We start from the raw sequence: 25,830 nt of genomic DNA, 5'->3' as shown, positions 1-25,830 counted from the left end.
TAAAGTGAATACGTTAAGAAACATTACTGTAATTAATTTTATCATGTCTACCATTATTTTTTCTACATAAAGCATAGTATAAGTAAACTAATAAAAATAGTTTCACTAATTTTGGAGGTGTGATGGATTAGTTATGAATTAATCTAGTTATAGTATATTTACACAATCCTGCAAGTTACAATAACTATTTTATGAGTTCATGTATTTTTAAAAGACATAGGGTAATGGAAGAAGACTAAAAAATTAGTTTCATTATTTTTAGATTAACAAAGAGTTAACTATGTATTTAACTAGGTTTAGCAAATACATTTTCTCAAAAAAAATATTTTTTTTACGAGTATAAATACTTTTATCATGTAGATCATGTTACAAGAAAATCAATAAAATCTGTTTCACTTGATTTGAAGCTCAGCTGAATTAGTTTATTGATTTTACAAGGTTGAACTATTTTTTAATTTTTTTGTTGAACTTCACTGACATTCGAGAAAACCGTTCAATAAATTAGAAAAACCGAACAATTACCTAGAAATACAGTCAATGCAGAAAAATCAGCCGATAAATTGGTGAATTTGCTCGGTTATCGATGCAATTTGACGGGTTACCGAACGTCATTTCGGTTGATTTTTTTCTTCGATTTTCAAATTTGATCGAGTAAATTTTGAATAAATTTTTACATAATTTTAAGCGGTTTTCACGATAACCGCTAATTTTCGGTTACCGCCGGGGACCGATTTTCAGAGTCCAAACGATATGGTAAACCTTGGTGAGATACTATCGATTGTGTTTGTTTGGGTGTGTGGTAACGTGTCGTTTTGGTTTATGGTGGTTGTGGGGTTCAAATAATTGGGGTTTTTATCAGTTTTCTCTAATTAACTTTGTGGTTGTATGATTTTTAGACTCAATTTATCTTATAAACTGAATTAATTCTTTTTTTTATAATAAAATCGGCAGATCATACTCGCTATCCTTGACCCTGAACATCTTTACAGTGTACAGTCTTAGCTGAACTAAACTGAACACTCTGACAGTGTGATCACACTCGCACCATAGGATTCCTGAATCACCAGAACCCAGCCTTCAAGGCTTTGACCCAATCTTTCTCCAACAAACCTGCACTGGAAAATGGCAACAACAATCGACATAGAAAGAGAGAGACGATCACAGGGGAAAATAAAAAGGAGAGAGAGACAGAGAGAGGTTCTAATACAAATCTCCAGCCTTGTTTCTTTCCTCGTTATTACTGAACTACCAGGCACCAGCCCGACGGCGCTGGAAAGGCCTTTGCTTGCTGCCGCCTGCCGGCCGGGAGAAAGGGAGGTTATCTGAGGACTCCGGAGGGAGACCAAGGGGAAGGGGGGGAGCCATGACGAGGAAGCACGGGTGGCAGCTCCCAGCCCACACCTTACAGGTGCACTGACTAATCTCACCCTCTTCCTTCTCGCTTCCTGTTCTTGGATCGGTGCAACTGTAATTACTATCCCTTTGTGTGATTTGTGTGTGTATCTATGGTACCGATTAGAATTCTCTGCACAATTCCATCCCTGTGAGGTTATACTGCAGGACATTTGCAGTCTTGTGTGTTTATTTTGAAGATCTGTTGAGGCGAGGCTACTGGGTAGTTATTGAGTATTTTTATTTTTATTTTTTTTCTGTATCTGCTTAGCGTAGAGTAGTTACTATGTGAATCCTTGACGAATTGGGCTGGGATAAATTCTTACAGACCGGCTGCAAATCTTGCAGATTATAACAGTTTTGATAGATTTGTATTCCTAGCGCTAGGGTTGTTCAATCACTGGGCCTTTTTGCTCTAATAAAGCAGGATTATATGTCTTAGTTCACAAGGGCTATTTCGTTCGTGGGGGTAATCGATATGTTGGAAGTGGTTATGTCCTTTTTCCTAAAATTCTACACTTATTCAGTAGTGAATTCTAATGAAATGCATGCAGAAAGTTGCAACATTTCTTCTAATTCTGCATTTAGGCAGCTCCCTGATGTATTATAAATTTATTATCGAAGCGAATATTGATGACCTTAGTTCCACAAAACTCATTGAAGCAGTTGGGCCTCAAAGCTTTACAAATGCCATATTTTTTCTAAGATTTATTGCATTGCCCCATGTGCTATGATCCAAATAAATGTCTATTGCCTACTATTTCATCTGCCCTCTTTACCCTTCCTAACCGTTTGTTTCAATAAATGTTGTAGTTTTATACAGTTGTTTACATTTTTTCCTATCTTCAACTTGTACAAAATTCACATGGACTTGGTACTTTCCAGTGGATTTTTGCTAAGAAAGATTAATTGGGCTGTATCTGTAGCGCTCTAGCCATGTAGAAATTAGAAAGTAGTGCTTATGCATTTGGCATTACAAGATGACACGGATATGCATTCTTCTTTTTATTTCCTGTAGGAAATTAAAAATTATACTCATGTGCAGTAGATATCGTGTTTTTCTGCAACATACTTTTCTGGTTAATAGTTCATACTGCGAGTTTAAAAAGCTCCAAACTATCCCGACTGAGAAACTTACTTTTGGAAAATTTTGTAACTGACTTATCATTTCGTTTTGATAGATTGTTGCAATTACGGTTTTCTTCCTTCTGGTGGTTGCGTTTTATGCCTTCTTTGTGCCGTTTCTGGGAAAGCAAGTCCTTGAGTATGTTGCGATAGGTGTTTATACTCCTGTGGTAAGTGGTCCTCAAGTTAAGTTTTTTTTCCATTATTCAAAAAATAAGAAAGTGTTACTATGAGACATTTCTCCTCCCGACATCACATTCAGGCATTTGCGGTTTTCATCCTTTACATTCGATGCACAAGTATAAACCCTGCGGATCCTGGGATCATGTCAAAATTTGAGGATGGCTTTATCAATTTACCAACCAACAGTGCTGGAGTAGAACGTTTGCCCCAGAAAGCAAACAATGCTACTGGAAGAAACTCCCCAACATCGACTTGCAGAAGCTCTCTAGATGGGCATTCTAATCAGAGAGGTTCATCTATAGGGGAGGCAAACATAAATCTAGGATCACAAGTGCCAAAGAAAAGATCAAGCTGTTGGTTTCTTGGCGGACTTCTGTGTGCTTTATTTGTCAAGGAGGACTGCCGGAAATCTGATGCCTCAGAGCAACAAGAAAATAGTGAAGAAGCTCTGTTTTGCACATTATGTAATGCTGAGGTACGTTGAATTAGCTCCTTGCCATGCAACATGGGCGCTTGTGTTGTTTCAATTTGCTTTACAAAATTAATTTTACAGGTTCGCAAATTCAGCAAACACTGCAAAAGTTGTGACAAGTGTGTGGATGGATTTGATCATCATTGTCGGGTGCCTTTCTTGCACTGTGGTAGTGTATTACTTGTAATAGTCCATTATGTATAACTGATATGGTACATCTTTGCAGTGGTTAAATAACTGTGTTGGGCGGAAGAACTATTTCACATTCCTTGCTCTGATGGCAATCAGTCTCATCTGGGTATGTAAAACGGATTTGCTCTACACCCTTTTCTTAAGTTTACTTAGCAATAGGTTTCTTGTGGATTTATTGCTTTCCTTGCATGTTCCTAAATACTTACAATCTCCTGTATAACAGCTTGCGATTGAATTTGGAGCGGGCATTGCTGTTATTGTACTCTGCTTTGTCGATAAGAATGCATCAAGAAATATCCAAGACAAGCTGGGGAATGGCTTGACCCGGGCTCCATTTGCTGTTATCGTGGTAAGTTGTGTATTGAATAGTTGTAGCCTGTAGTGTGTAAGAATGCCCTCTTGATTATAAGTTCTTTGAAGTAGCAAGTTTCAATATCTGATGAAGAAATTCAAAACTGCTTGTTTTTATTTTGTTATACTATGTTTTGATGTTTTTACTTAATTCATTGTTTCATTTTAAAATAGTGCGGTGCAGTCTGTCTTGTCAGATTAAAACAATTCGAATTTGTACTCAGTAACACATTTGTGTACCTTCAGGAAGTGTAATTATTCCTGTTTAGGATCCTGGAATTACCTTCTTAGCCCTTTTACCTATTATCGACACACTTATCGGAACACATGCTAGCATATTGGATGCGTAATGTGCAATTCTCGATTGATTATTTTTTTAAGATTAAAGTAAGTATTTTTAACTGTTGGTTGATAGTTAATTTCTCATATGCAGGGCATATTTACCTTACTTTCATTGGTGGCCTGCATTCCTTTAGGAGAACTTTTCTTCTTCCACATGATATTGATAAGAAAGGTTTGCATGCAATTCCAGTGAAACTGTTATGCAAAGCTTATCTTGTTTTCTCATTATCTTGTTTTCTCAGCTATTTTCCTTTTCTGTGTTGTGTATCAGGGGATCACGACTTACGATTATGTCGTTGCAATGAGAGCTATGAGTGAGGCAGCTCCAGAGGATGAGGAAGGAGCAAATATCATTTACTCCCCATCAAATTCAGCAACAACTGGGTTCAGTATCGGAAGTTCACTTGGTCTTCACCACAAGGGTGCTTGGTGTACCCCTCCAAGGATATTTATTGATCAGGTAAGCCTGCCTGCTTTAAAGGGCAAGTATGTTGCTTCCTAAAGCTAGTCTATGAACTATGAAACAAGCGCATGTCACAGCTTTGAAAGTTTAATAAGAACTCCAGGCTAGAAGAAATTTAATTTTAATGTTAGAAGCAGCCCTTCAATCTTACTAACTTTAGTTATGCTGAAACTATTAACCAGGATGAAGTGATCCCACATTTGGAGCCTGGAATGGTGCCTTCAACTGTGGACCCTGATGCTGCTGGATATGCTGAAAGAGCAAACAAAGCCAAGAAGTCAGTCAAAATCAGTGCTCGGAGCCTTGCAAAGCTGGATAGAAATGAAGTAATGAAAGCCGCTGCGAAAGCTCGGGCGTCATCCTCGGTTCTCCGACCGATAGATGCCCGTCATGATCATGAAGGTGATGTTATCTCCAGCGGCAATGCTAGCGTCCGGAGTAGCATGAGTGTTGACTACAGTGGCACAAAGGAATCAAATAGTGAGATGAGACTTTCTCCACTTCAGAACTCATACCCCCAAAGTCTTGTAAGCCAGGATGACTACGAAACCGGCACACCAACCGCAAGCAGTTTAAGCAGCCCAGTCCACATCCACAAGCTTGCCTCTCACTCTCAGTTCAATGCAGCGCCTCATCCTCCACCTCTTGAAAGGCCCGCGCCAGGGATGGTGCGGCCACCTGTTCCTACCACACAAATAACCAATCCAATGTTCCAGTCAGCGACATCTTATTTTCGAGAGAACCGAAGGGCCTCTGTTGTCTGGGATCAAGATGTTGGTCGGTATGTGTCAGTTCCTGCGCAAACAAGAACAGGACCTGGTGTCGAGCTGCCAGCAAGAAACCCACGCTTCTTGGCAAACCCAAGTGGCGAGCCTAGCCACCATGGGAGAAACCTTGCGCCTGGGAATACCTCTTCCTCAGCGATGCTGTCTGGGCAACCATCTGAGAGATTGACATATACTGGACAGTCGATATTCTTTGGTGGTCCTATTCTTGGCACCCCTGGTATCAACGCTCAAAGGAGGAATGAGGCAGCCACAAGAGCACACCCTGAGGGAAGTAGAGATCCTAATGCTCTCCAGCGTGATATCCGGGGTGAGAGAGCGCAGACGGGATCCTTACCAGTTTTTGCTCCTGGGACGTTTCAGAGGAATCCGCCATTTGATAAGTGACTTGTCCCGTCAGTTGTCCTGCTCATGATGTTCGTCTGTTCGTCTGAAGTGCCGGTGCACCGCCATGACAATGCGGCGATGCTGATTCACCCAACCTGAAGAGTTGATAAACCTTGAAAGGTTGCTCTTTTGCGGTTGCCAGACGGACAATTAGATGAAATTCAGCCTGCAGGAGATAACTAAAGCATAGACATCGCACCAGTGCTAACTTTTTTTCTTCTTCTGTGAGTGCGATAAGCTGCTTGATGTAAAACATTTTCGTGTTAGGAATTTTAGATATTTGATGCACGCCAGATAGAAGAGCTAATTGTTCCTGATGTCAAATGCTGATTTGCAGTTGATTATCTATTTGGAGTGTTTATTGCAGTTACTGTTTATGCACTATTAACATTTTCGACATGTAAAAAAGTTCAGGTGTCTTGCACGGTGCTCGTGTGCCGTTGCCGGTGTTCTTGATTCTCGAAGTGGTTTGCACTCCATGGTTTCCTCATTGCTCGAGTTGTCGTGTTCGGTCTTGCGGTAGCGGAGGTAGCAAAGAGATTTGATCATTTGATATCCAAAACATCGGAGTGTTAGTTGAATCATGTTCCGCATACGGTGTATTTAACCCTGGTTCTTAACAAACTGAATGGATTGCTAAATGTTGCGGTTGTTAAATGCCCTGGTTTGGGAGATGAAAAGGCGGCTATACTCCAAGATATTGTTATTATGACAGGTGAATATACAGAACTAGTATTGCAAAGCTTCATACTACAGTACAGATTTTGGTCTAATAGAATGTGACATTTCTTTGAGATATTTTTACACATTTAGCAGTTAATGTTACTTGTGAGACAAAGTTCCATTTCCTCTAATGAACAGCTAAGCTCAGCTTCTTTGTAGCTTTCATTGGTGTAGTGGTGTTATGTGGCATCATAAGGATTACGCTTCATTTTACATTGGCATGGTGCGTTGCTTTCAAATTATGTAGTTCTAGTAGTCCCTGAGTAATTTTTCTTCCATTAAGCAGGTGCAGATTTCTTTGCTAGTGACCTTGGCTGGGGTCTTCAAGGCATTACTTCTGATCAGCTAGGTATGGCTCAGAAGATCACAATAACTAATGAATCTACAACTATCATTGCACATCCTACGATGAGACCAGAGATTGAGGCCAGAATCATGCAATTTAAGAAAGATGTAGAGGAGACAACAAGTTCCTATCTAAAAGAAAGGTTCTCAGCAAGAATTGCTGAACTCTCAAGAGGTGTGGGAGTTATCAAGGTGCACCACCATCTCAGTAAACATATATTCGAATAGTTTACGTAGATTTTCAGGATAGAGAAGTGCATCATGCAGAAATCATTTTGGCTGTATATAAAATATGTTAGTTTGTTTCTGGAGATTTGAACGGAGTTGAGTTTTATTCAGGTTGGGGCAACCCACTGAAGCTGAACTCGAAGATAGGAAACTGAGAGTAGAGGATGCAAAGAATGCAACTTTTGCAGCCATTAGTGAAGGCATAACTCCTGGTCGTGGTCTGACATATGTTCAGTTATGAAAGCATATTCCCAGCATCATGGATCTTGTGGATGACCCGGACGAGAAGATTGGTGTAAACATAGTTGGGAAGGTCAGTCTGTCCATTTGCAACACTTGTAACTTCTTAGCGCATGTCCTGTGTTCCACTGTTGATGTTGTATCTCCACAAAGTTTGAAGGATGACCTGTTTTTGTGAACCTAAGCATCACATAACTAAGATAGACAATGCACTAATTCCTTGTAGTGACTAACCAGCATAAAGAGATTTATTCACATTGGAAAAGCTAGTAGTAACAGTATGAGTCAAGCCTTTTCCGAGACTAATATGGGCGGAGATCATAATATTATAATTAGTCTTGGATGTAGTAATGTCGGCGGAGATCTGTTGCGAGTTTGTTCGGTTCCTTGTAGCTTTTGTCCCTACGCCTGCAAAGTTAAGCCAACAAGGTACTCCTGCATACCCTGAAGTTCCTGAATATGAAGAGAATACAGTATCAACAATTGAGCAGCAGAGAAAATGTTCTACTGATTACATTCCGATCCTTGAAGGCTTCGAAAATGATCGGATGAAACATGGTATCCATAGCAATGCATCGGATTCATCAGATCTGGATAATGATATTGGAGTCGACATGTCAGATCCACGGCATACAAAACATGCTATAGGAGCTGAAAGGAACACTAACTGTCCACAAAGAAGTGTATTTTCTCGCTTATCACTGAGCCAACAACTAACTTCTCAAGAGTAGAGGTGGGACTTGGGCCGGGTCGGGCTGGCCCGACCCGGCCCCTTCGGGTTTCGGGCCTTCCGGGCCGTACTAGAATGGCCCGAGATACTGCTCGGGTCGGGTCGGACTGGCCCAAGCAACCGTCAGTTAGGCCCAGACCCAGCACGCATGCCCGATGGGCCTCGTCGGGCCGGGCTGGCACGGGCCCAGCACTGGTACACCACAGTGCACGTGAGGGCGTGCTAGCGCGAGCTCACGCGCGACGCCGCGTGTCGGACAACATCGGTGGGAGCTGGCGCGGCCGTGCGGGACAACGCGGGTGCTGGCGCTGCGTGTCGGCACAGGAGCGGGCGCTGGCGCGGGACGGCGCAGAGACTTGGGGCAGGCGCCGTGTGTCAGCGCGGGATCGGAGCACTCCAGCGCGTGTGAGGGCGTCGGTGGGAGCTGGCACGGCTGCGCGGGTGCTGGCGCCGCGTGTCAGCGCAGGAGCAGGCGTTGGCGCGGGACAGCGCAGAGTCTGGGCGCGGGCGCCGTGTGTCAACGCGGGATGGGCGTTTGGCGCGGGACGGAGGCATGGAGTCGAGCGTTGGCGCGGGCGCGCGCCGCGTGTTGACGCGACAGAGCCGTGTGTCAGCGCGGATGCAGGTGCAATGGCGCGAGGAGCGATGCGAAATTTTATGGTGGAATACGGCGAAAAAATATAATACATAAAATAGATGCATCAAATATTTTTGGAGGAAAAAAGAGAAATTTTCTTATAAAATAATGTGTTACAATGTGATTGCCTCGTTAAAAACCTTACACTCCAATATGGAGTTCCTCCGGTAAGGAAAAGAGTACAATACATCGTTACACACATAATTTACTCATTATCATCTAGATTAAGGTTCTCGAGGTCCGCTAATGCCCTCGCGATCTCCAAATCCTCAAGCTGATGTTGTGTGCCAGCGTTCGCCCTCTTCCAGTCTTTGAGGCAGGTGATTGCCTCTACCATTTCAGGAGTGAGCGATGATATCCTCTCTTCAATAATTCTCCCCACCATGCTGAATGTCGCTTCCGACGAGACGGTCGACACTGGAACTAGGAGAACATCTCGTGCAAAGTGTGACAACACAGGGAAGAATCGCTCTTTATCTTTCCACCATGCAAGAAGGTTGACAGTGTTGTTGTCCGTAAGCATTGGATCATGGGTGTAAAGATCTTGCTCAAGGTAGTGGTTAAACTCTGCTATGGGATTCCAAGATAACCTAGTTGTCTGCTGAGATGATGATGCGAATCCCTTGCCTTTGATCTTGTTCCATAAATTGGCCGCACTCGACTTGCTTGCTTTGTGTTGCTGTGTAGACTTCGGGACCGGAGGGCTACATCCAAATTTGCCCTGGTATAACTGAAAAACCCAAAATACTTCTTCTTTGACATGATTGTAGGCATCCGAGAAATCAAGGTTGAGCAAGTCACCTATTTCCTGCAAAGCAAGCTCTAAACCACCCAACTTTTTACGCAGGTCAAATATAACAACAAAACAATATAGATGTGGGATAGCAGAGAAATATTTTAGATATTTATCTTTCATTTGTTCAACAATGGGATTTAAAACATTGTCATCCTTATTTTCATTAAATGTGTATGCAATTCTCCAGAGCCACTCTAGCACTAAGCAAGATGTAGGATAATAAACACCGGACAACTGCACTGTTGCCTTGTAAAAGGGTTTTAGAAAAAGTCGTAAATGTGTAGCAATGTACCAATCAGTTTCTGTAAGTAGTAAACCAGCATTCTGAGCATTTACGAAAACAGTAATAATTCCTTTGTAACCTTTCACTTGCTTCAACATAGTATATGTTGAATTCCAGCGCACTTTCATGTCAAGTCCGAATTTTCTTGGCTTCTTACCTTGAGCCTTGCAGTAGTCCTTGAAACTACTAAATATTGTAGGCGAAGTAGAGATGAGACGGATGGCACCACGAATATTGTTCAAATATCTACTTACCATTGTCATACCTGCATGCACCATGATATTGATGATATGACACATACATCTTTGGTGGAGAACATACCCACCAATGTAGCTCTGTATGTGAGGTTCTAGGTCCTCCATTGCTTTTGAGTTGGCTGATGCATTGTCCAAAGTTATAGAAATAATCCTATTTTCTATTTTAAATTCCTTAACAACCTCTAGCACACGTGCGGCAATGACTTCTCCTGTATGTGACTCATCAATGATTCTAAACCCTATTATTCTTTTATTTAGGTTATAGTTGTTGTCTATATAATGTGCGACAACGCTAAGATATGATGTTCTTTGATGTGATGAAGTCCAAATATCAGATGTTAAAGCAAATGAGTAGGTCATATTATGGAAGTTTTGTTTCAAAGCATCTAATTGAGTATGAAACAATTTTAAAATGTCATTCTTAGTAGTTTTTCTAGAGACATGTTGATATTGTGGACAAAAACCATGTTGGATCATTCTCTCAAAACTTAGGCTTTCCCCATTCTAATTGGTAGATCCTCAGAAACTATATATTTAGCAATTTCTTGACGAGCTACTGAAGGATCAAATATCCATGTGCTTACCGAACCGTCAGGCGCAAAGGTAATTTGTGTCTGTACAGGTTGTCCAGCTATCCGCGCAGCTGCAGCAATCTTTTCCCGACACCATTTCCAATGTCGATTCAAATGTGCGGTACCTGCTGTTGTAGACGCAGATAATTCACGACTACAATAATTGCAAATTGCGATACATACCTTCTCACCACCCCGTATTTCCTCAACCAACTTCATGTGCTTCCACGCTTCTGATCGCCGTCCGATCGAGGTGGACGTGCTACCAACAGAGGTATGATTCACATCATCAGGCTCCATCTGATTTGCGTCGGTATGGTCGTCCTCATACCCCTCGAGACCATCCATGTGACGGTCGTCCATGCCATAATCTTCCATGCTCAGGGACAACTGGCGAGGATCGAGAGCTGGAGGGGGGCTAATGGAGCGTTGGACGGCTCTAGCGCGCTTGCTCCGAACAACACATGACTTTGAACGAGGCAGCATGGTTGTTCTATGTTTGGTGACTCAGTGTGATAAAAAAATTTAGATCAGACTGGAAGATTAAATAGAAGCAAAGAAGTAGCCGTTTACTCTGCTCTTGCCCGTTGCTTTGTTTTGGCACTTTGTGTCACTCTGCGAGTCACAGGCTCATAGCATAAAGTTAAAGTCGATGAGTCACTTCATTGTGTCACTCGATGAGTCACTTCATTATATCACTTTATGCCCACTAGCTCACCTGGTTGTATGCCTCGTATTCCTAATGTCACGTTTGCTTGTAGCTTAGTAGTAATGTTTGCTTGTGAAGTTTGATTGAGAGATTCCTGTGCTCGTGTTGTAAATCACTACAGTTCTTGATCCTACAGGGATATGTATAATCATAAACTATTTAGCTTTTTAACTTACAGCCTCTAATTCAAATCTATGGTACTGAACCTTGCATATTCTTGTTTGCCTCAATGTTCAATATATTATGAGTGCATGACCATTTTCTTCTGACATGCAAGAAAATGGCCTAAGAGATGTGATGAGCAGAACTAATTTTCTTTCTTTTATTTGATATCACCATATCACATATTCACAACTCAGCTTACAGATTGTATATGACGAACTGGGCTTTTTTCGTACCGGGCCGGCCTAGGCCCGGCCCATTTTTTGTACCAGGCCGGAGCGCCCATTGGGCCTCATATCAAGGCCCGGCCCGGCCCATAATTCGGGCCGGGTCAGCCCAGCCCAATAGTGCCCGGGCCGGGTCGGGCTTCGGCTCCACCGGGCCGTGCCGGGCTCGGGTCGGCCCAAAAAAAAGGGCCCAAAGAATAACCATCTGGAAGTCAGTGGAGACCATTTTGACATTGACCTAAACATACCTGCATCGGTAGACAGTGATCCAGCAAAGGAGGATAATAGTATCGCAGTATATCCTAGTGTTCTTATCAAGATACAAACAGAGAAACTGAGTCAAGTAGACGCGAATAAGCCAAACTGCGCAAATGTGATGGAGGCAGTCAAAGAAAAAGATCCATCCTTTGACAATGGTGCACCTGCAAAAATGATTTCAGTTGATTTTAATGTCGCTGAGCTGAATACGATGGATGAATAGAAACTCCGAACAATTCTTGGTCAAACACCCTCATTGTTGAAAGTACTTGGCAAGCTCACAAGTGGGAAGTCTAACAACCCTGAAGAAGGTAGATCAAGCATTTGTGCTGTAGGCAGTAAACATGGCAGTGAACTCTGATGGGAGCACCAAACCTGAGTACAATTTACAGTAGCAGCTGAAGTAGACAGGAACGGTGACTCGATCCTATTCCACTTATCATAGAACTGGATCTCCATCAGTCTCTCGATACATTACCCAAAGACGATGACATCTCTGTTAACTGTAAAATGCTGTTGGTGTTTAATGAAAAAATTTATGTATTTTTTCTCCATAATATCTGTGTCTACCGCCCATGTACTCTTGCAGTTGGTGTCAAAAGAAATTCTGATATTCCTGAATTTACTCTCGTCTATGTAGTTACTTTATTTGAATAGAAATGAGCAACCATTCAAACTTATATAAAGGCCAACACATGTTTAGAAATAGAATAGAAATGAACAACCGTTCAAACTTTGATAAAGGCCAACACATGTTCTTGGAAATACTGCATCTTACATCACTGGTGATGCAGCGCACACAGATTCAGACATGATTTCTGAGCACTTCTATAAATCGAGACGCTCAAAGCTTCTGCGTGTTCGCAAAAAAAAAAAGTCTGAGCACAGATCACTTCATCAACATCTGATCACCAGCTCAAGCATAGAAGGGCAGACTGCACATGATAAATGTGAAATGAAATCATCACTAGTTGACTAATATCACAACAGATCTACATCTCTTGTGCAGATATCCCCTTTCTTTTATCCTACCTTTTTTTCCTATTTCTCCTAAGCTACGTCAGATGACATCTTCCTTGTGTTACTGTACATCACGATTCACAGCAGTTTGGAATACAAGCTCATCATCTAACAGAGCCTGGGGTTTTAGGGCTAGGGGGTGTCCGTGGGATGACAAACTGGTCGACAACGCGTACCGCATTGATCGGGTCCAAGCCCGAGGCGGCCCTCCACTTGCTTGGGAACTTCCTGGTGTAGCTCATCTGGAATGGCTGCTTGGGTTCCATGTCCCAGTCTGGATCCAGCATCCATTCTTTTGGCACCTGATTCATTGACAAACTATTTACATCACAACAACGTAGTTGGCCTTTTTTTTTAGAGAATGCAGATAGGCCTTATTTAAACTACCAAAACAATTCACGGCTAAGTCAAAAAAAAAAAAAAGAACATAAAGTCAGCCAGCTTCTTACCTTGTCCACAGCCAGGGTGAAGACCTCAAGGTCTCCATTTTTCTTGATGTGGAACCGTGTAAATGCCTTATAATTTGCTATGCGCAGTGAGGAGAAGGCCTCATCAAAATGGATATGAAACCAATTTATGCATACATATAAGTAGCTCCCAAACACCAGTGATACAACAGGTGTTGACAAAACCCAGAAATACAGGAAGACGCAAACATAGTAGATGATGGCACCTCCCCGAGGAAGGGACTCTATTCCTTTTCTGCAGATTGTGCTTCTAGTTACTGCCATGACCTGAAAGAGAGAACACATACAACATAAGTGGGAAATGGTATGGACCATCGGAAAGGGTCTCATTGTGATTTACAAAGATGAAAGAATAACCTCTGGGATGTCAAATGCAGACATGAGGTACTTGATACATGCAGGGTAAAGTCCAAATGTCCAATGTTCGAGACGAGTGCGAAGTCCAGTGGGATCAGGAAAATGCTCATTTTCCACCTTGCGGTACCATTGGTAAAGAGTATGGTAGCCTGAGAACCAAAAAATCCTTTTTACATTGTAAATGAAGACAGGAACGGTAGAAAAGGAACATACAAGCATGTAATTGCCAAGACATGGAAAACTGATAAGCTAACACACTAGACTCAAGAACATGCAGCTGTTGCAAACTGTTAATATCTGTGGAATTCAGGAGAAGGAGAGGTAATGAAAAATGATTTGCATTTACTATCCTGTTGCTCTTCTCCGAGTAGTGGACAAGCTTTTTTAGGATGAAAATCCTTACCCATTCATGAATTAAAGCTATAGTTCTCCTGGAACAAAGATGCTAGATGTAAATGGACATTAATAACAGATCACTATTTTTTTGAAAGAAACAGTAGGAGCGCTGCCAATCTTTAATAATGGATCACTGTGGAACTGCAGTATTAAATAACCTGACTCTTTTTTAGGAGAACACGCCCTACTGAAATATATATACTATACAGGACAATAAAACTAACAAAGGTCTAAAACTGTACAAGGGTGAAAAATAAAGAATCTGACTGGTAATGAAACCCAGTATGATATCATATATCAAGCAATGATGCACGTGAAAAGGAAAAAAATACCAACCTGATGTTGCTAAAAGATGGTTGCGGATGCAGATCTCAATAGCCAATTCCATAAGTAGCATCAATAGCACTGCTGAAGTTAGATGAGCAGCAGCATGAAGAAAACCAAGCAAAGCACGTCTCCTACGTGACAGTTTCGTGGGCACAAAGAAAAATGATACCATCAATAGAGTGACAACACCAACTAGGGATACATAGGACCGCTCCAGAATCTCAAAAACAGCATTCCACATTGCAATGAAGAAGCCATTGACACGACCAGCCCAGGAGTCTTCATGTAAGATGCGAAAGGAGTCACACTGAATAACACATCATACTTGCGTCAGGCCACAAATAATACAGAAAATTGAGAAACTCTTGAGTGCTGATCTAATTTCCTTAAATTGGGAATGTAGTCTATAAAGAGATATTTGAAGGAATGGAAGTTAGCTATACGAAGCACAAGAGTAGAGTCGTGATTATGACAACAAAAGAATGCCCTTTGGTCAAAAATTGCAACAAACTAACAGCGAGTAGCAAGACAACAAAATAAGTTGTCACTAGAACTAAGGAAAGACCAAGATGGCACAAGAACATTCTAGATCAAGAAATTGCAAACACAACAATAACGAGTAGCAAGACAACAAATGAAGTTGTCACTAAAGCTACAGAAAGATTTAGATGGCTAAAAGTTTCATCAATAATGATGGGAAAGAAATCGACTAATGGACGAAGAAATATGTGGACTCGTATGGCATAGACAAACTCAAATAGAGACTAAGACTTGAATGTGAGCAAAGCGGAATAGAAAAGACTCTAATATGAGACTAAGACACTATCAAGCAGCAGTGAGAAAACAATGGCTAAAGCTAGACACAAGAGCACCAAATCACAGCCTAGCACAACAGCAGAAACACACAACGACTAGCACAATAGCAGCAGCAACAAAGTAAAAGCTAGCAGTATGTAGCAAGAGATTTGACAGCACATTGAAAAAATAGCCCAACACAACCATCAGTAGCCCCAACACTGCCATTAGTAGCACACATAACGGGACCCCCAAGTAGTAGCATGGGTTGTGCTGCACCTTGAATATGAAAATGCCGTCAACGAGGTGCAGGCCAGCGTCACCACAACACAGAACCACAAAGGAGCATGACTGGTTGCCACCACGCCCGAGTGTGTGCCATACAACGATGATCCAGTGCACTACTCCACTGGGATCTGATCGGCCCCATCGAGATGTTCCCCTGGAGCGGCGGCTAGATTCCTACTGAACCAAATCGCCAGGACAACAACAACGGCGTTGGAGAGCAGGAGCAGGTAAACCTGCGACAAGCCATAGGAGATCAGTGGCGGGTCTGACAGGAGCGACGATAGCGGAGCCAGAGTGGACACTAAAGAAGACGAGGTCCGGTGCCGGAGTGGGCGGAGATGTCCACTTGGCGGCATCGCCGAAGCCGTAGAGGAGCAGTAGCGGCTAGGAGGGCCGGGGGCTGCCAAGGAGATGCGTGTCGTCGGCGGCGTAGCGGGCCTGGAAGGCGATAGAGCGGAGCATGAAGACGCGGAGGGATTCGGCAAACCTGACAGTAGCGCATCTGACGAGTCCGACGCTGCCCTTTGTACCAGAGGAAGGGTAGAAACAACGCCAGGAGGCCGGTGGCGGAGGATCGGCGACACGAGCAAGCCAGCAGCGGATTTCGGCATCCATGGCATGTGGCCCAACTACGCCAAGTGAAGGGGTCGCCAGGGTGTCGCCCACGCGGGGGAGGTCCACGTTGTGTCCCTGGAGGGCTGCTGCTTCCCGGACACGGCCAAGCCGAAGGTGGCGACGCGGAAGGAGGCGGACAACGACGGCTGAGGAGGCGGTCGGCGGCAAAGAGCAGAGACGTCCAGTGGAGGGAGTCCGACGACACGCACACAAAGATCAGGAGGAGGCAAATGGTGGCAGCGGGTCAGCCTGGGGAGCTCCAAATCGGAGCCGTCCGAGGCGGGAACACCAACCTGGGAGACGAGCGACACGGGATCGAGATCGAGAACAAGGCAGACGAAAGAGGAGTTGGCGAGTAAGGGAGAGAAGCCGACGATTGAAAATAGATCTAGATTTTTGGACGAGTTGCTGCGCCCCGGAAAAAATCTAGCTATAGGAGCAATATGAGAAACCCAGACTAGAAAATAATCGGCTCTATGAATAAACACCCCCTTCATTTTCTTAATGAGCTAACATTGCAAAAGCATATAGCTGTACAAAGGATAGCAAGCACTGTCCCCAAGTCCTTGGGATTCTGAAGAAAATTTGTCATGTTCAGTGTCAAGTCATAAAGATTGGTGAAACCATCTTATTTCATTGGAGGACGATCATTTCCATGAATTCTAGAATTTAGCATTTGTGGATCGAAAACCAAATAATCTTTTTAAGCTTTTGGGTATTGACCTCAACCAAAGGACCTTTTTTCCCAATAACTGAACGGTTCATAAATAGCAAATTCATTTAGTCTCTCACCTGTGGAAACATTGAGAAAACTAATACGAAGTACACAATACCACCAATAACATCAAATTGCCAATTTTTCCTTCTGAACTTCAGAATATTACCAAGTGCAATCTGGAGGGATCACCAAAGGAGAAAAGACTGTTAGAATATGGCAGATCAAACATCATTATGTAATGAACTAAGAGAAAGGTACAACTGTTGGACTAAACGTCTAAACCTTACCCTGCTAGAATCGTCATAAGAAGGATATGTAGCCTTTGTTTCATACTTGTTCCCATAAAATTCCTTGAAGTTCCTGAAGACATGAGTTGGATGTAAGAAGGCCCCACCACAGCCGTTTACAAGTAAGTGCTGGACATGAACTGATCCCTTAGACTCAATGCAGGAATGGCGCATATAATGATGCAGGTCCCCAGCCATCCGCAGTTTGCATCTTCCCTTGAGGTACTCACGTATTAAATATGCAACATTTGTTCCAGTGCTATCACTCCAGTACCAATCAAGAAGCCAATTTGGTTCATGAGTAATAACAATTACAGAATCAGTTTCTCCAACCTGCATACTTCCGGTGGTAAATATAAAGTCACAAAAAGCATATGCACTAACAAAATTCTGCACTGTTTTCTGCTCAAGGTAACAAGATCTACTAATACTGATTTAAATTACAGAGTAATGTGCCGCTACTGAATTACTAAATTCAAAAATGAAAAGCCATAAGACCTGTCATGAAAAAGAAATCGCCGATACCATGAAGAGATAATGAAATTACCTTCTGTCGACATAACTCTGCAAAAAACTTGAACTGGTAGACATCAATGTCTCCATGAAGAGCTTGATCAAGGCCAAAGACCCACCACCCATTGGGAAGCTTCAATGCAAAATAACTCCTCTTCTGAGGTAGAAACCACCCACCCAACCAACTCTTATGGCAGATATACCTCATGAATGTGTTCAGCCCATCAAACCAATCTGCTCAAAACAGTGTGTAGTTTTTCACTTATTTTTTTGATACGTCAATCCGCAGTGATATGTTTTGGAATTAATGTTTGTCATTTCCCACGTTAAGACACCATTGGTACAAAAAATGCAGAAACTGGTAATGGCAAGGAAAATATATATAACAAAATCACTGAGCATGATGGTAAGGCATGCGATTACAGATGGGGCAATAATTACCATGGTTTCCAGGAATCATAAAACATTGTGGTCCATGATATTGCCTGAGCTCAGAAACTCCAAGAGGAAGTTCAGGTTTCTCCAGTGCTATATGTTCAGGCTTATACCAAGCAGGAGGCGGGAGAGCATACTCAAAAGGACAGAAGAAACGCCTTTCATATGAAAACGAGGACGGATTTGGATATCTGTGAAAAGAAAAGGGGCAGTCACTAACTATTTTGAGGGAGTGGCAGCCACTATCTTTGTGGATGAATTCATATAAGATCAGCATGGGAAACTCCAAACTGTGTAAGTAAACTAAACAACAATGAGAAAGATACTAGTAAAACTGACAATATAGTAATACATAATACCATTTATGGACGGAATGTCAACTTGTCAAGAACTAAAGCACATTTTAAGTGATGTTTTTACCGGTTACTCAAGTCAATGTTTATTGCAAATTTATGAAAATGAAATTATACGATCAATTATTGAAACGTACGCAAGGTCACCACCAACGAGTAGAAGTTCTCCACGGGGAAATGTAAGCCTCGAATCCTTTGATTTTACGATTAGAGAAGGTTGGGCAAGTAATCGTGCTACAGCATAAGTGGAGTTGCCACCATCGCCGGTATCTGCAATGAAGTCAAACCAAAGCTCATCTTTTTCATCAAGCTGATCGTACAAAAGGTCACTGCTGTTGGCTTCATCTGGAGTTTTGTTCATAGCAGCCTGGTCAAGATTAGGAAAAAAGAATGTCAACAATTACCTTGACAAAACCACAAGCCTAAGTAGCTAGCATGGATAAATATCAATATGAAAAACAGTACATAAATCACTATAGTGTTAACTAGTTATCAGGAAAAATAGTGCACAAGCACAAACCATGGATAAAGGGCACTCTGGGACAAGGGAGAACTGAAGTAAACTAATAAGGGAGAACTGAAGTTTTGACATAAAAAAGTCATGTACCTGCATCATACGCATGTCAAAGCGACCAACAAAGAGAGTCACAGATATCATGAGGTCAAAAACAGTTTTAAATAAATCAGTTGATGTCCTGCAGAACAAATTACCAACTTGTGAGTAATTTTTTTACCATACCAAGTGTGGTATAAGGACTTTTGTGTTGACCAATAACATACCCAGAGTACCAAGGAACCATGTCCTCAAATTCTGGCTTCAACTGTTTCTTCAATTTCTCATACTCAGAAATTGTCAAAGGATGAGTTAAAGCCCAACTATAAATCAACCCAAAGAGAACAAAGGTATGGAATGATTACAAAACTGAACCAACCAAAGACATTTAAGTTTCTGTTATTATTCAACAATTATGCAGTTACACTGTTAAATTGCTTTTAGGCATTTAGTTGCCACCATTGTGGATTTAATTGCGTCTTCTTTTTTCCATTATAGTAGGTTTCTTTCCCAAGACATTATAAACTATACTTGCTGACTAATAAGTCATATATCATGATAAATAGCAATGAGCCATCATATGGATGTGTTCAGATAGTCGACGTACCCAGTAGACCGCTCAACGACATAATTGGCAATGTAAAGACCAATGAATGTAGCCCACAAAGAGTAGACTGGTGAAATGTCATTGGAATGCCCGGATCCATTGGAGGATAACTGGAGCAAACATAAACGGTGAGAATAAACAAAGAAAACTATATATATAAAAAAATGTCTGAAGACAAACAAAAGGTGAAGTACACTAACTTCTCCATAAATGGCCCATTTAGAGAGAAAAGGGTAATCATTAGCAGAGCCAACTGGAGCAAACCAGGAAGAGCAAATCTGTTCCTTAAATTTATTCATACGTAATAGCCTTGAAATCAGTGTGTTGTCATCATGCTTTGTCCAAAGTGAGAATGCAATCCAGCTAGCAGTTCTACGATCAATAGATTTATCTCTTTGAACAGTCCTGTTGCCACAGTGGCTGTAAAACACGCAGCAAGCTATACTTATAACCTGCAATATGACACAAAATGCAAAAATAGATAAAAGCACAGATAGCTAAAATATTAGGTTAGAAAAGGGACATATGCATCTTTGACTCTGCGAAACTTACCGCACAGTTTTGGATTATAGTAAGCATCTCCGGTTTTTTCTCTGCCATACGAGAAACAAGACCCAAATACCAAAGGCCAAGAAATATGACATGGAAGACAATCAAGAAAATTAGAGAAGAGATATAAATTGTGAGGAAGAGGGAAAGATTCATCCGCAAATCCAAGCCCATTGACTGAAAACTGGGAAGATGGTATAGTGCTGCCAAGAATATCCAAGCAATATACCTGCATATGGAAACAGCTTCAAAGAACTAATACATCTTATTTTACTTTGATTACAAGTTCACATACCAGTGATTGCTTACCATCGACTGAAGTTTGAATAGTTTGGTTTGATGGTCTTCCTGATAAAAGGTGACGAGAAGAAATAGAAGAAACCAATCAAACAAGCATACATGGACCACCATTTAAAATTCTTGTCCAACTTCATTATAAGGTTTTGCAAGTTATCAGAAGAAATGAAAAAAAGCCAACCAGCAAACACAGCAATCATAAAATGTCTTGAGTGCTCATGCGGGTATGGGTATCTATGAGTCAGGATAGTCCTCATCCTCTCCATTTTGAGGGATTCAATCAGACGGCCAGATGGTTGCTTACGGAGTTTTTCTTTTCCCATAAAAACTCCCAAGTCAGTGATTCATGCTCCTAAGCAGCCATATAGAGTACTTTATCACTGGAGAAATGTCTCAAATTTGTGCACAGATCTGCAAAACGAAATATTTAGGATGCCTACCTTCATCTGACAAAATAGGATAACATAAAATGAAAAGAAGGATTGATAAAATTCACAAAGGCATGACAAAAGATATGCAGAACAGCAACATCAAATATCACTTCTAAAAGGAAACACAAACTTCAAAGCATACACGAGAAAATTCGAATTTTAGTGAGAAATTATACTGATTTTCTTGCGAGCTATTACGCTAACATATTGGGTTCTGGTGCTTGAACATAAACTTTAGGAAATCCTAAAATTTTGGCAAGAGAGTTTGTTGTGTACTGCCACAGCCAATTGATACCATATTGTCCCTTGAACATACTAACATGAATGCATGATATCTTAAAAATTATCTCATTGGCTCTATACTTAAGCACTTCAACACTATTGTTCATTCCTTTTACAATCACCGCAACATTGTTCATCTATTGTTGCGCACTTCTCTCACAAAATAAAAAAAATACCAACCACATATCAAAACAATAGGGGTTGCCGCTCTTCGCAGGATGTTTTCTATAGATACAGCTAGAAGTATGCGGTGTACATCTGCAAATGCTGACACTTACAAAGCTGGATCATTATATCATTTCAAAAATATGGCAACGGTGTATCTTAAAAGTCATGGGTCTCAGTTTCCCACAATCTCCAAGATGGAAATTTGGATGATGAGACAAAAGAAAGAAAAAAGTGTATGAATTGCAGGAGCACATAAAGCACATGACATCAACAGATTCCATGGAAACTGCAGGCAATCATTACCACGGGAAAAAAGCCTAGTCTTAACTGCTTATCCACATCATGATACAAACAAGCAAAACTAGCTACAACTGAGGATATTTAAAAAAAACAACTGAGGAAATTTGCACCACACATTTCTCACTCATAGTACCCCACCACGGCATAATTTCACGAACTTACCCTGAAACCCTGACAGGACCACAGCTACATTGAACTAAGAACTGCAATGTGACTTGCACACCAAACAGATATAACAGTATAAACGCAGTCGAAATGAGAGATAAACAAACGAATCTTTCAGTCCCAAAACGTAACCTGACGCGCCGCAAGATGAAGGCATGATTCCGCCCATAGACGGCAGTAAATCAAGGAGTTCATATCACTTACGAAAATTAAGCAGGATAAAGGACAAATTTGACCAGATGTAGAAGAAGGCTTGTTTTTCTTTTATTGAAGAACAATTTCGACAGATGGCTCGCGAAGAAGAACAAAGATCGCACCTTTTTCCTCGAAATTCGCCAAGAAGCAGCCCAGGACCCCAGGTTACAAAATAACACAATTATCAAGGAAGCACGGCCAATAAACTAAATTTGTGGGGAAAAAAAGGAATGGGGACCCGGATTAGGAAACGGGATCAGAGAAGGAACTGAATTGCCCGCACGGAGCTCCCAGGAACCGCCCCCCAAGATCCGCATCTACCCCTCCAACGAGGCGGCCGAGAAGAAAACACCACAGAATTTTAACACGAAACGAAACAGAAGATGGAATTAAAAAGCTTTGAGAAATCAAGGAGCTCTACCAACCTGGGGCTGGGGTCACCTGTGGTAGCTTGCAAGGGCAAGAAAAAGAAGAGTTTTCTTTTTTGCTGCAAAATTCTGCTCGCGTGTGGCGAATCCCTTGCTCCCTCGTCTGGAGGAGGAGGTGGAGCAAGTAAACAACACGAGATGGCAAAACAAAGAATTTTAAAACGCTTCTGGTTAGTTTAGTACTTAAGGTTTTGGTGCGGTCCAACGAGCAGGAACAGAGACAGGAAGAGCAGGTTGGTGCTTTGGTCAGGAAACTGCAGCTACAAGTTGCAAGAAAGTACCTCAACTCTTGTTGTTTTGTGGTTTGCACATCGATCTAGTGGTACATTCTTCACTACGCATCGAGCTCGAGCCTGGTCACCCCGGCTGGCTTGATTGGGTTGCTCTGCTCGTGGGAGGCTGGAAGTTGGCTAACTAGTGATTCCAATCAACACAGCGAAGGAGTGTCTGGGGCAGCACTATGGATCACCATAGTATTGTTTCATCGCAAGGGTTGAACGCAGTACGAATCCCGGTTGATAACCGTACAACAGATTATTTACTACATACCACTCTTATCGTGTTCCAATTTAATCTTTTATTAACATATAAGGTCACCTAAATCATTGATAGTAGATCAAATAATAAATCTATTATTACTCAACTGATTAAAATGATAAATAGTTAAATACCCTTGCAACAGGACCCTCCACAGTTAATGGGAGGCCGCTTGTGCCTCTTTGGCCTCTTTGTTACTGCAAACGGAGTTTTTATTTTTATATTTTTTAATATAAATAATTAAATAAATATATCTCGGATGAAAAGATTCACATTTGAGAATATTGAGATGATTTTTTTTAAAAAAAAATAGATTCACCATGAATTATAGACCCTACAGAAAACTTTTTCTATATGGACTACCACCCTACAGAATTCATCTAAAATTCACAAAACTTTTTGAAACCTACAAGGGTATTGAGGTGATTTTTTTTTTAAAAAAAAGATTTATCATGAATTATAGACCCTATAAAAAAACGTTTTATGAATTTTAGAGCACGGCAACCCTACTGTCCAAATAGAGAGAGGAAAGGAGAAAAATTAGAAAAAATGGTGGGTACTGTTCATCCGACAAGTAGGGCTAGACCTGCTACAGTGGCATCTTTTACAGGGCGGTAATGATATCACAGTGGCAACGCCACCTCTTACCATCCTCTCAGAAGGTAGGTAGGGTCCACCCCCGTCCCATCGGTCGTACCGTCTCCTACCACTCACTGAGAGGACAGATAGCCCCATTACCACGCTCTCAAGGAGCGGTTAGCCCCCCGTACCTGCTCACCTCAACTACCCTCATAGTATGAAAAGACTGAAAATCAGTCAAAATAGCCATTTAAATCTAAAAAAAGAAAAAGATGGGAAGGAGAGGAGAGGGAGGCAGCACAGTGAAGTCATATTGTTTTTTATCTGCAAATTTTGGATCTCAATTTTCGATAAATTTTCTAGACTTATATTTTTATTAGTAACTAAAGTATCACTAGGTCTAGGGTTTAGTGACATAACAGCAGTTATATTATATGAGACCTAGGGTTTAGAAAAGTAGAATATGATGTCTTTTGTAGTATATTATAAAGATCAATTCCAACATGATAGGATAGTCATCACGAATTGTGTGTATATTTTCATGTAACAGACTGTTTATATTTGGTTTCAATGCACATATGACGCACACACCGACTCCCAAGCTTCTTGACCCTGCAGTGAATAAGAAGCACCGCAACTTCTTGCATGTCGTTCACCAGACGGAGTTAGGAGTTTTTGGACCATGTGGCCCCGCGGAGCTATTTACAATCGACGATCGTTGGAAGCACCGGTATGTCACGGATTAGCTACGTATGTGTATGATTTATTTATTTATTGCTTGCTCTACATTCACTTAGTATTTCAAAAGGTTCGGGTTGGCAACATTTGGACTCCTACCGTTGTGTCGTTTGGTGGAGGTCCGAGCGACAGAGAACCCTAAGGTAGCGACGAGGCGATTCTATTTCAACCGCTCATTGATCACTGCACTGGTCGACCGGTGGAGGCCTAAGACCCACACTTTTCACCTCCCCTGCGGCGAGATGGCTCCGATGTTGCAGGACGTAGCTTACCTATTAGGCTTACCTTGCGCCTGAGCCGCCGTTGGAGTCATTGACGTGGATGCAGACTGGATGAATGTCATGCACCAGTTGTTTGCCCCTGTTCAGTGGACGGACGACGCACCTGTCTACATGTCCGAGTTCTTGTCGGATCCGCGAGGGCCCACGAAGAAGTGGATCCTCTAGTTCCAGGTAACTTGCAATTTACCTTACTATTTACTTTACGATTTCAAAGATATTTTACTCATCATCATTTGCATTACTTCAAGTCTGCATACATCCACCCGGACGCCAGTGTGTACTTAGTCTCGAGGCACTTGGAGGTCTACCTACTTTAGTTGTTCGACTGGGTTATGTTCACCAGGGGTCAAGACCACTTGGTGTCGAGGACCCTTGTTCCGTACATGAGCGGGATCACAGATGCAAAGCCCGATGATGTCCCCTTGTTGAGCTGGGCCTCCGCTGTCCTGGCGGCAACGTATCGAGCCTTGTGCGACACGTGTACGAAAAAGGAGCCACAACCCACATTTGCTAGGTACTCACTCCTGCTATAGTTATGGTCGTACGAGCGATTCACGATTGGGTGACCCATTGTGGACCAGTCCCCATACCCTGAGGAATGGTACAGGGAACCCGAGGAGGACAGTCACACCATGGGCTCGTTGTGGTCTCGACATCAGGTACGTGTGAAATATAGTTCAGCTTCACTTGCCACATGTTTTAATTCTGGTTTCTTGCTATTTTTCTCCACAGCTGTATTGGGCGCACGAGCAGGCCCACAGCGCGTACGATCTTTTTAGGTCGCAATTCGACTGTCTGCATCCAAAGGATGTGGTCTGGACCCCCTACAACCACTTAATGATACAAGCCAGTGTGTCTTTTGGTCTGTCTCTATTGTGCAGCTGCGACGAGGACTACTGGTGTCGGTGAATCAGGAACCAGGGGTCCCCGAATCCCAAGGCCAGGCTAGCAATCCGCCACGTGGCACCTTCCGCGGGGTTCATCTCCGTGAGGTACGAAAAAGATTAAGTCCCGGGAGAGGGCGCTCGGAGCCACAAATAGTGGTCCCTGAGTACCCGGGTTCCCCGATGATCTGCGAAGACTAAGTGACCGAGAAGAAAGTGCTCGGGGAGGTAAACAGGGACCCCCGAGCACCTAAGTCCCCCGACGACCAGGAGAGCCGAGTACCGGGAAGGGTGTGCCCAGGGCTGCGAACAGTGACCCCCCGGGCACTCAAGTACCCGAGGACCCAAGGAAGGTAGTTTCGGGAGAGAGTGCTCGGGGCCGCGAGCAGCGACCCCCGAGCACTTG

The 25,830-nt window shown here is 42.3% G+C and overlaps 2 protein-coding genes and 1 pseudogene across 3 annotated transcripts; 2 read left to right on the top strand and 1 right to left on the bottom strand.

Annotated features, from left to right (window-relative positions):
• Positions 1 to 1,038: 1,038 nt before the first annotated feature.
• On the top strand, positions 1,039 to 6,068 carry LOC133901762 (probable protein S-acyltransferase 19). Its single transcript, XM_062343240.1, has 9 exons — positions 1,039 to 1,408; positions 2,574 to 2,687; positions 2,780 to 3,175; positions 3,254 to 3,322; positions 3,399 to 3,470; positions 3,588 to 3,713; positions 4,149 to 4,229; positions 4,329 to 4,517; positions 4,703 to 6,068. Exons 1-9 carry the CDS (start codon positions 1,364 to 1,366, stop codon positions 5,690 to 5,692), a joined length of 2,082 nt encoding a protein of 693 aa, XP_062199224.1. The 5' UTR covers positions 1,039 to 1,363; the 3' UTR covers positions 5,693 to 6,068.
• A 1,510-nt stretch (positions 6,069 to 7,578) lies between these two features.
• Positions 7,579 to 12,481, top strand: LOC133902274 (uncharacterized; annotated as a pseudogene).
• Positions 12,482 to 12,784: 303 nt separating this feature from the next.
• Positions 12,785 to 22,643, bottom strand: LOC133902395 (uncharacterized). 2 transcript variants are annotated; one of them, XM_062343978.1, is made up of 17 exons: positions 22,403 to 22,643; positions 22,100 to 22,294; positions 20,449 to 20,847; positions 20,143 to 20,368; positions 19,791 to 20,042; positions 19,591 to 19,700; positions 19,211 to 19,306; positions 19,038 to 19,125; positions 18,568 to 18,797; positions 18,084 to 18,268; positions 17,677 to 17,876; positions 17,130 to 17,462; positions 16,917 to 17,018; positions 14,436 to 14,733; positions 13,704 to 13,852; positions 13,329 to 13,613; positions 12,785 to 13,181 (listed from the first exon to the last, which is right to left on the bottom strand). In XM_062343978.1, exons 3-17 carry the CDS (start codon positions 20,757 to 20,759, stop codon positions 12,984 to 12,986), a joined length of 3,063 nt encoding a protein of 1,020 aa, XP_062199962.1. In that variant the 5' UTR covers positions 20,760 to 20,847; positions 22,100 to 22,294; positions 22,403 to 22,643; the 3' UTR covers positions 12,785 to 12,983. The 2 variants fall into 2 exon arrangements, with proteins under 2 accessions (XP_062199962.1, XP_062199961.1); XM_062343977.1 differs by lacking the exon at positions 22,100 to 22,294.
• Between the last annotated feature and the right edge of the window lie 3,187 nt (positions 22,644 to 25,830).

Source organism: Phragmites australis, chromosome 20, assembly GCF_958298935.1.
Source record: "Phragmites australis chromosome 20, lpPhrAust1.1, whole genome shotgun sequence".
NCBI lineage: Eukaryota > Viridiplantae > Streptophyta > Magnoliopsida > Poales > Poaceae > Phragmites > Phragmites australis.
This window is presented reverse-complemented; position numbering and strand designations above follow the sequence as displayed.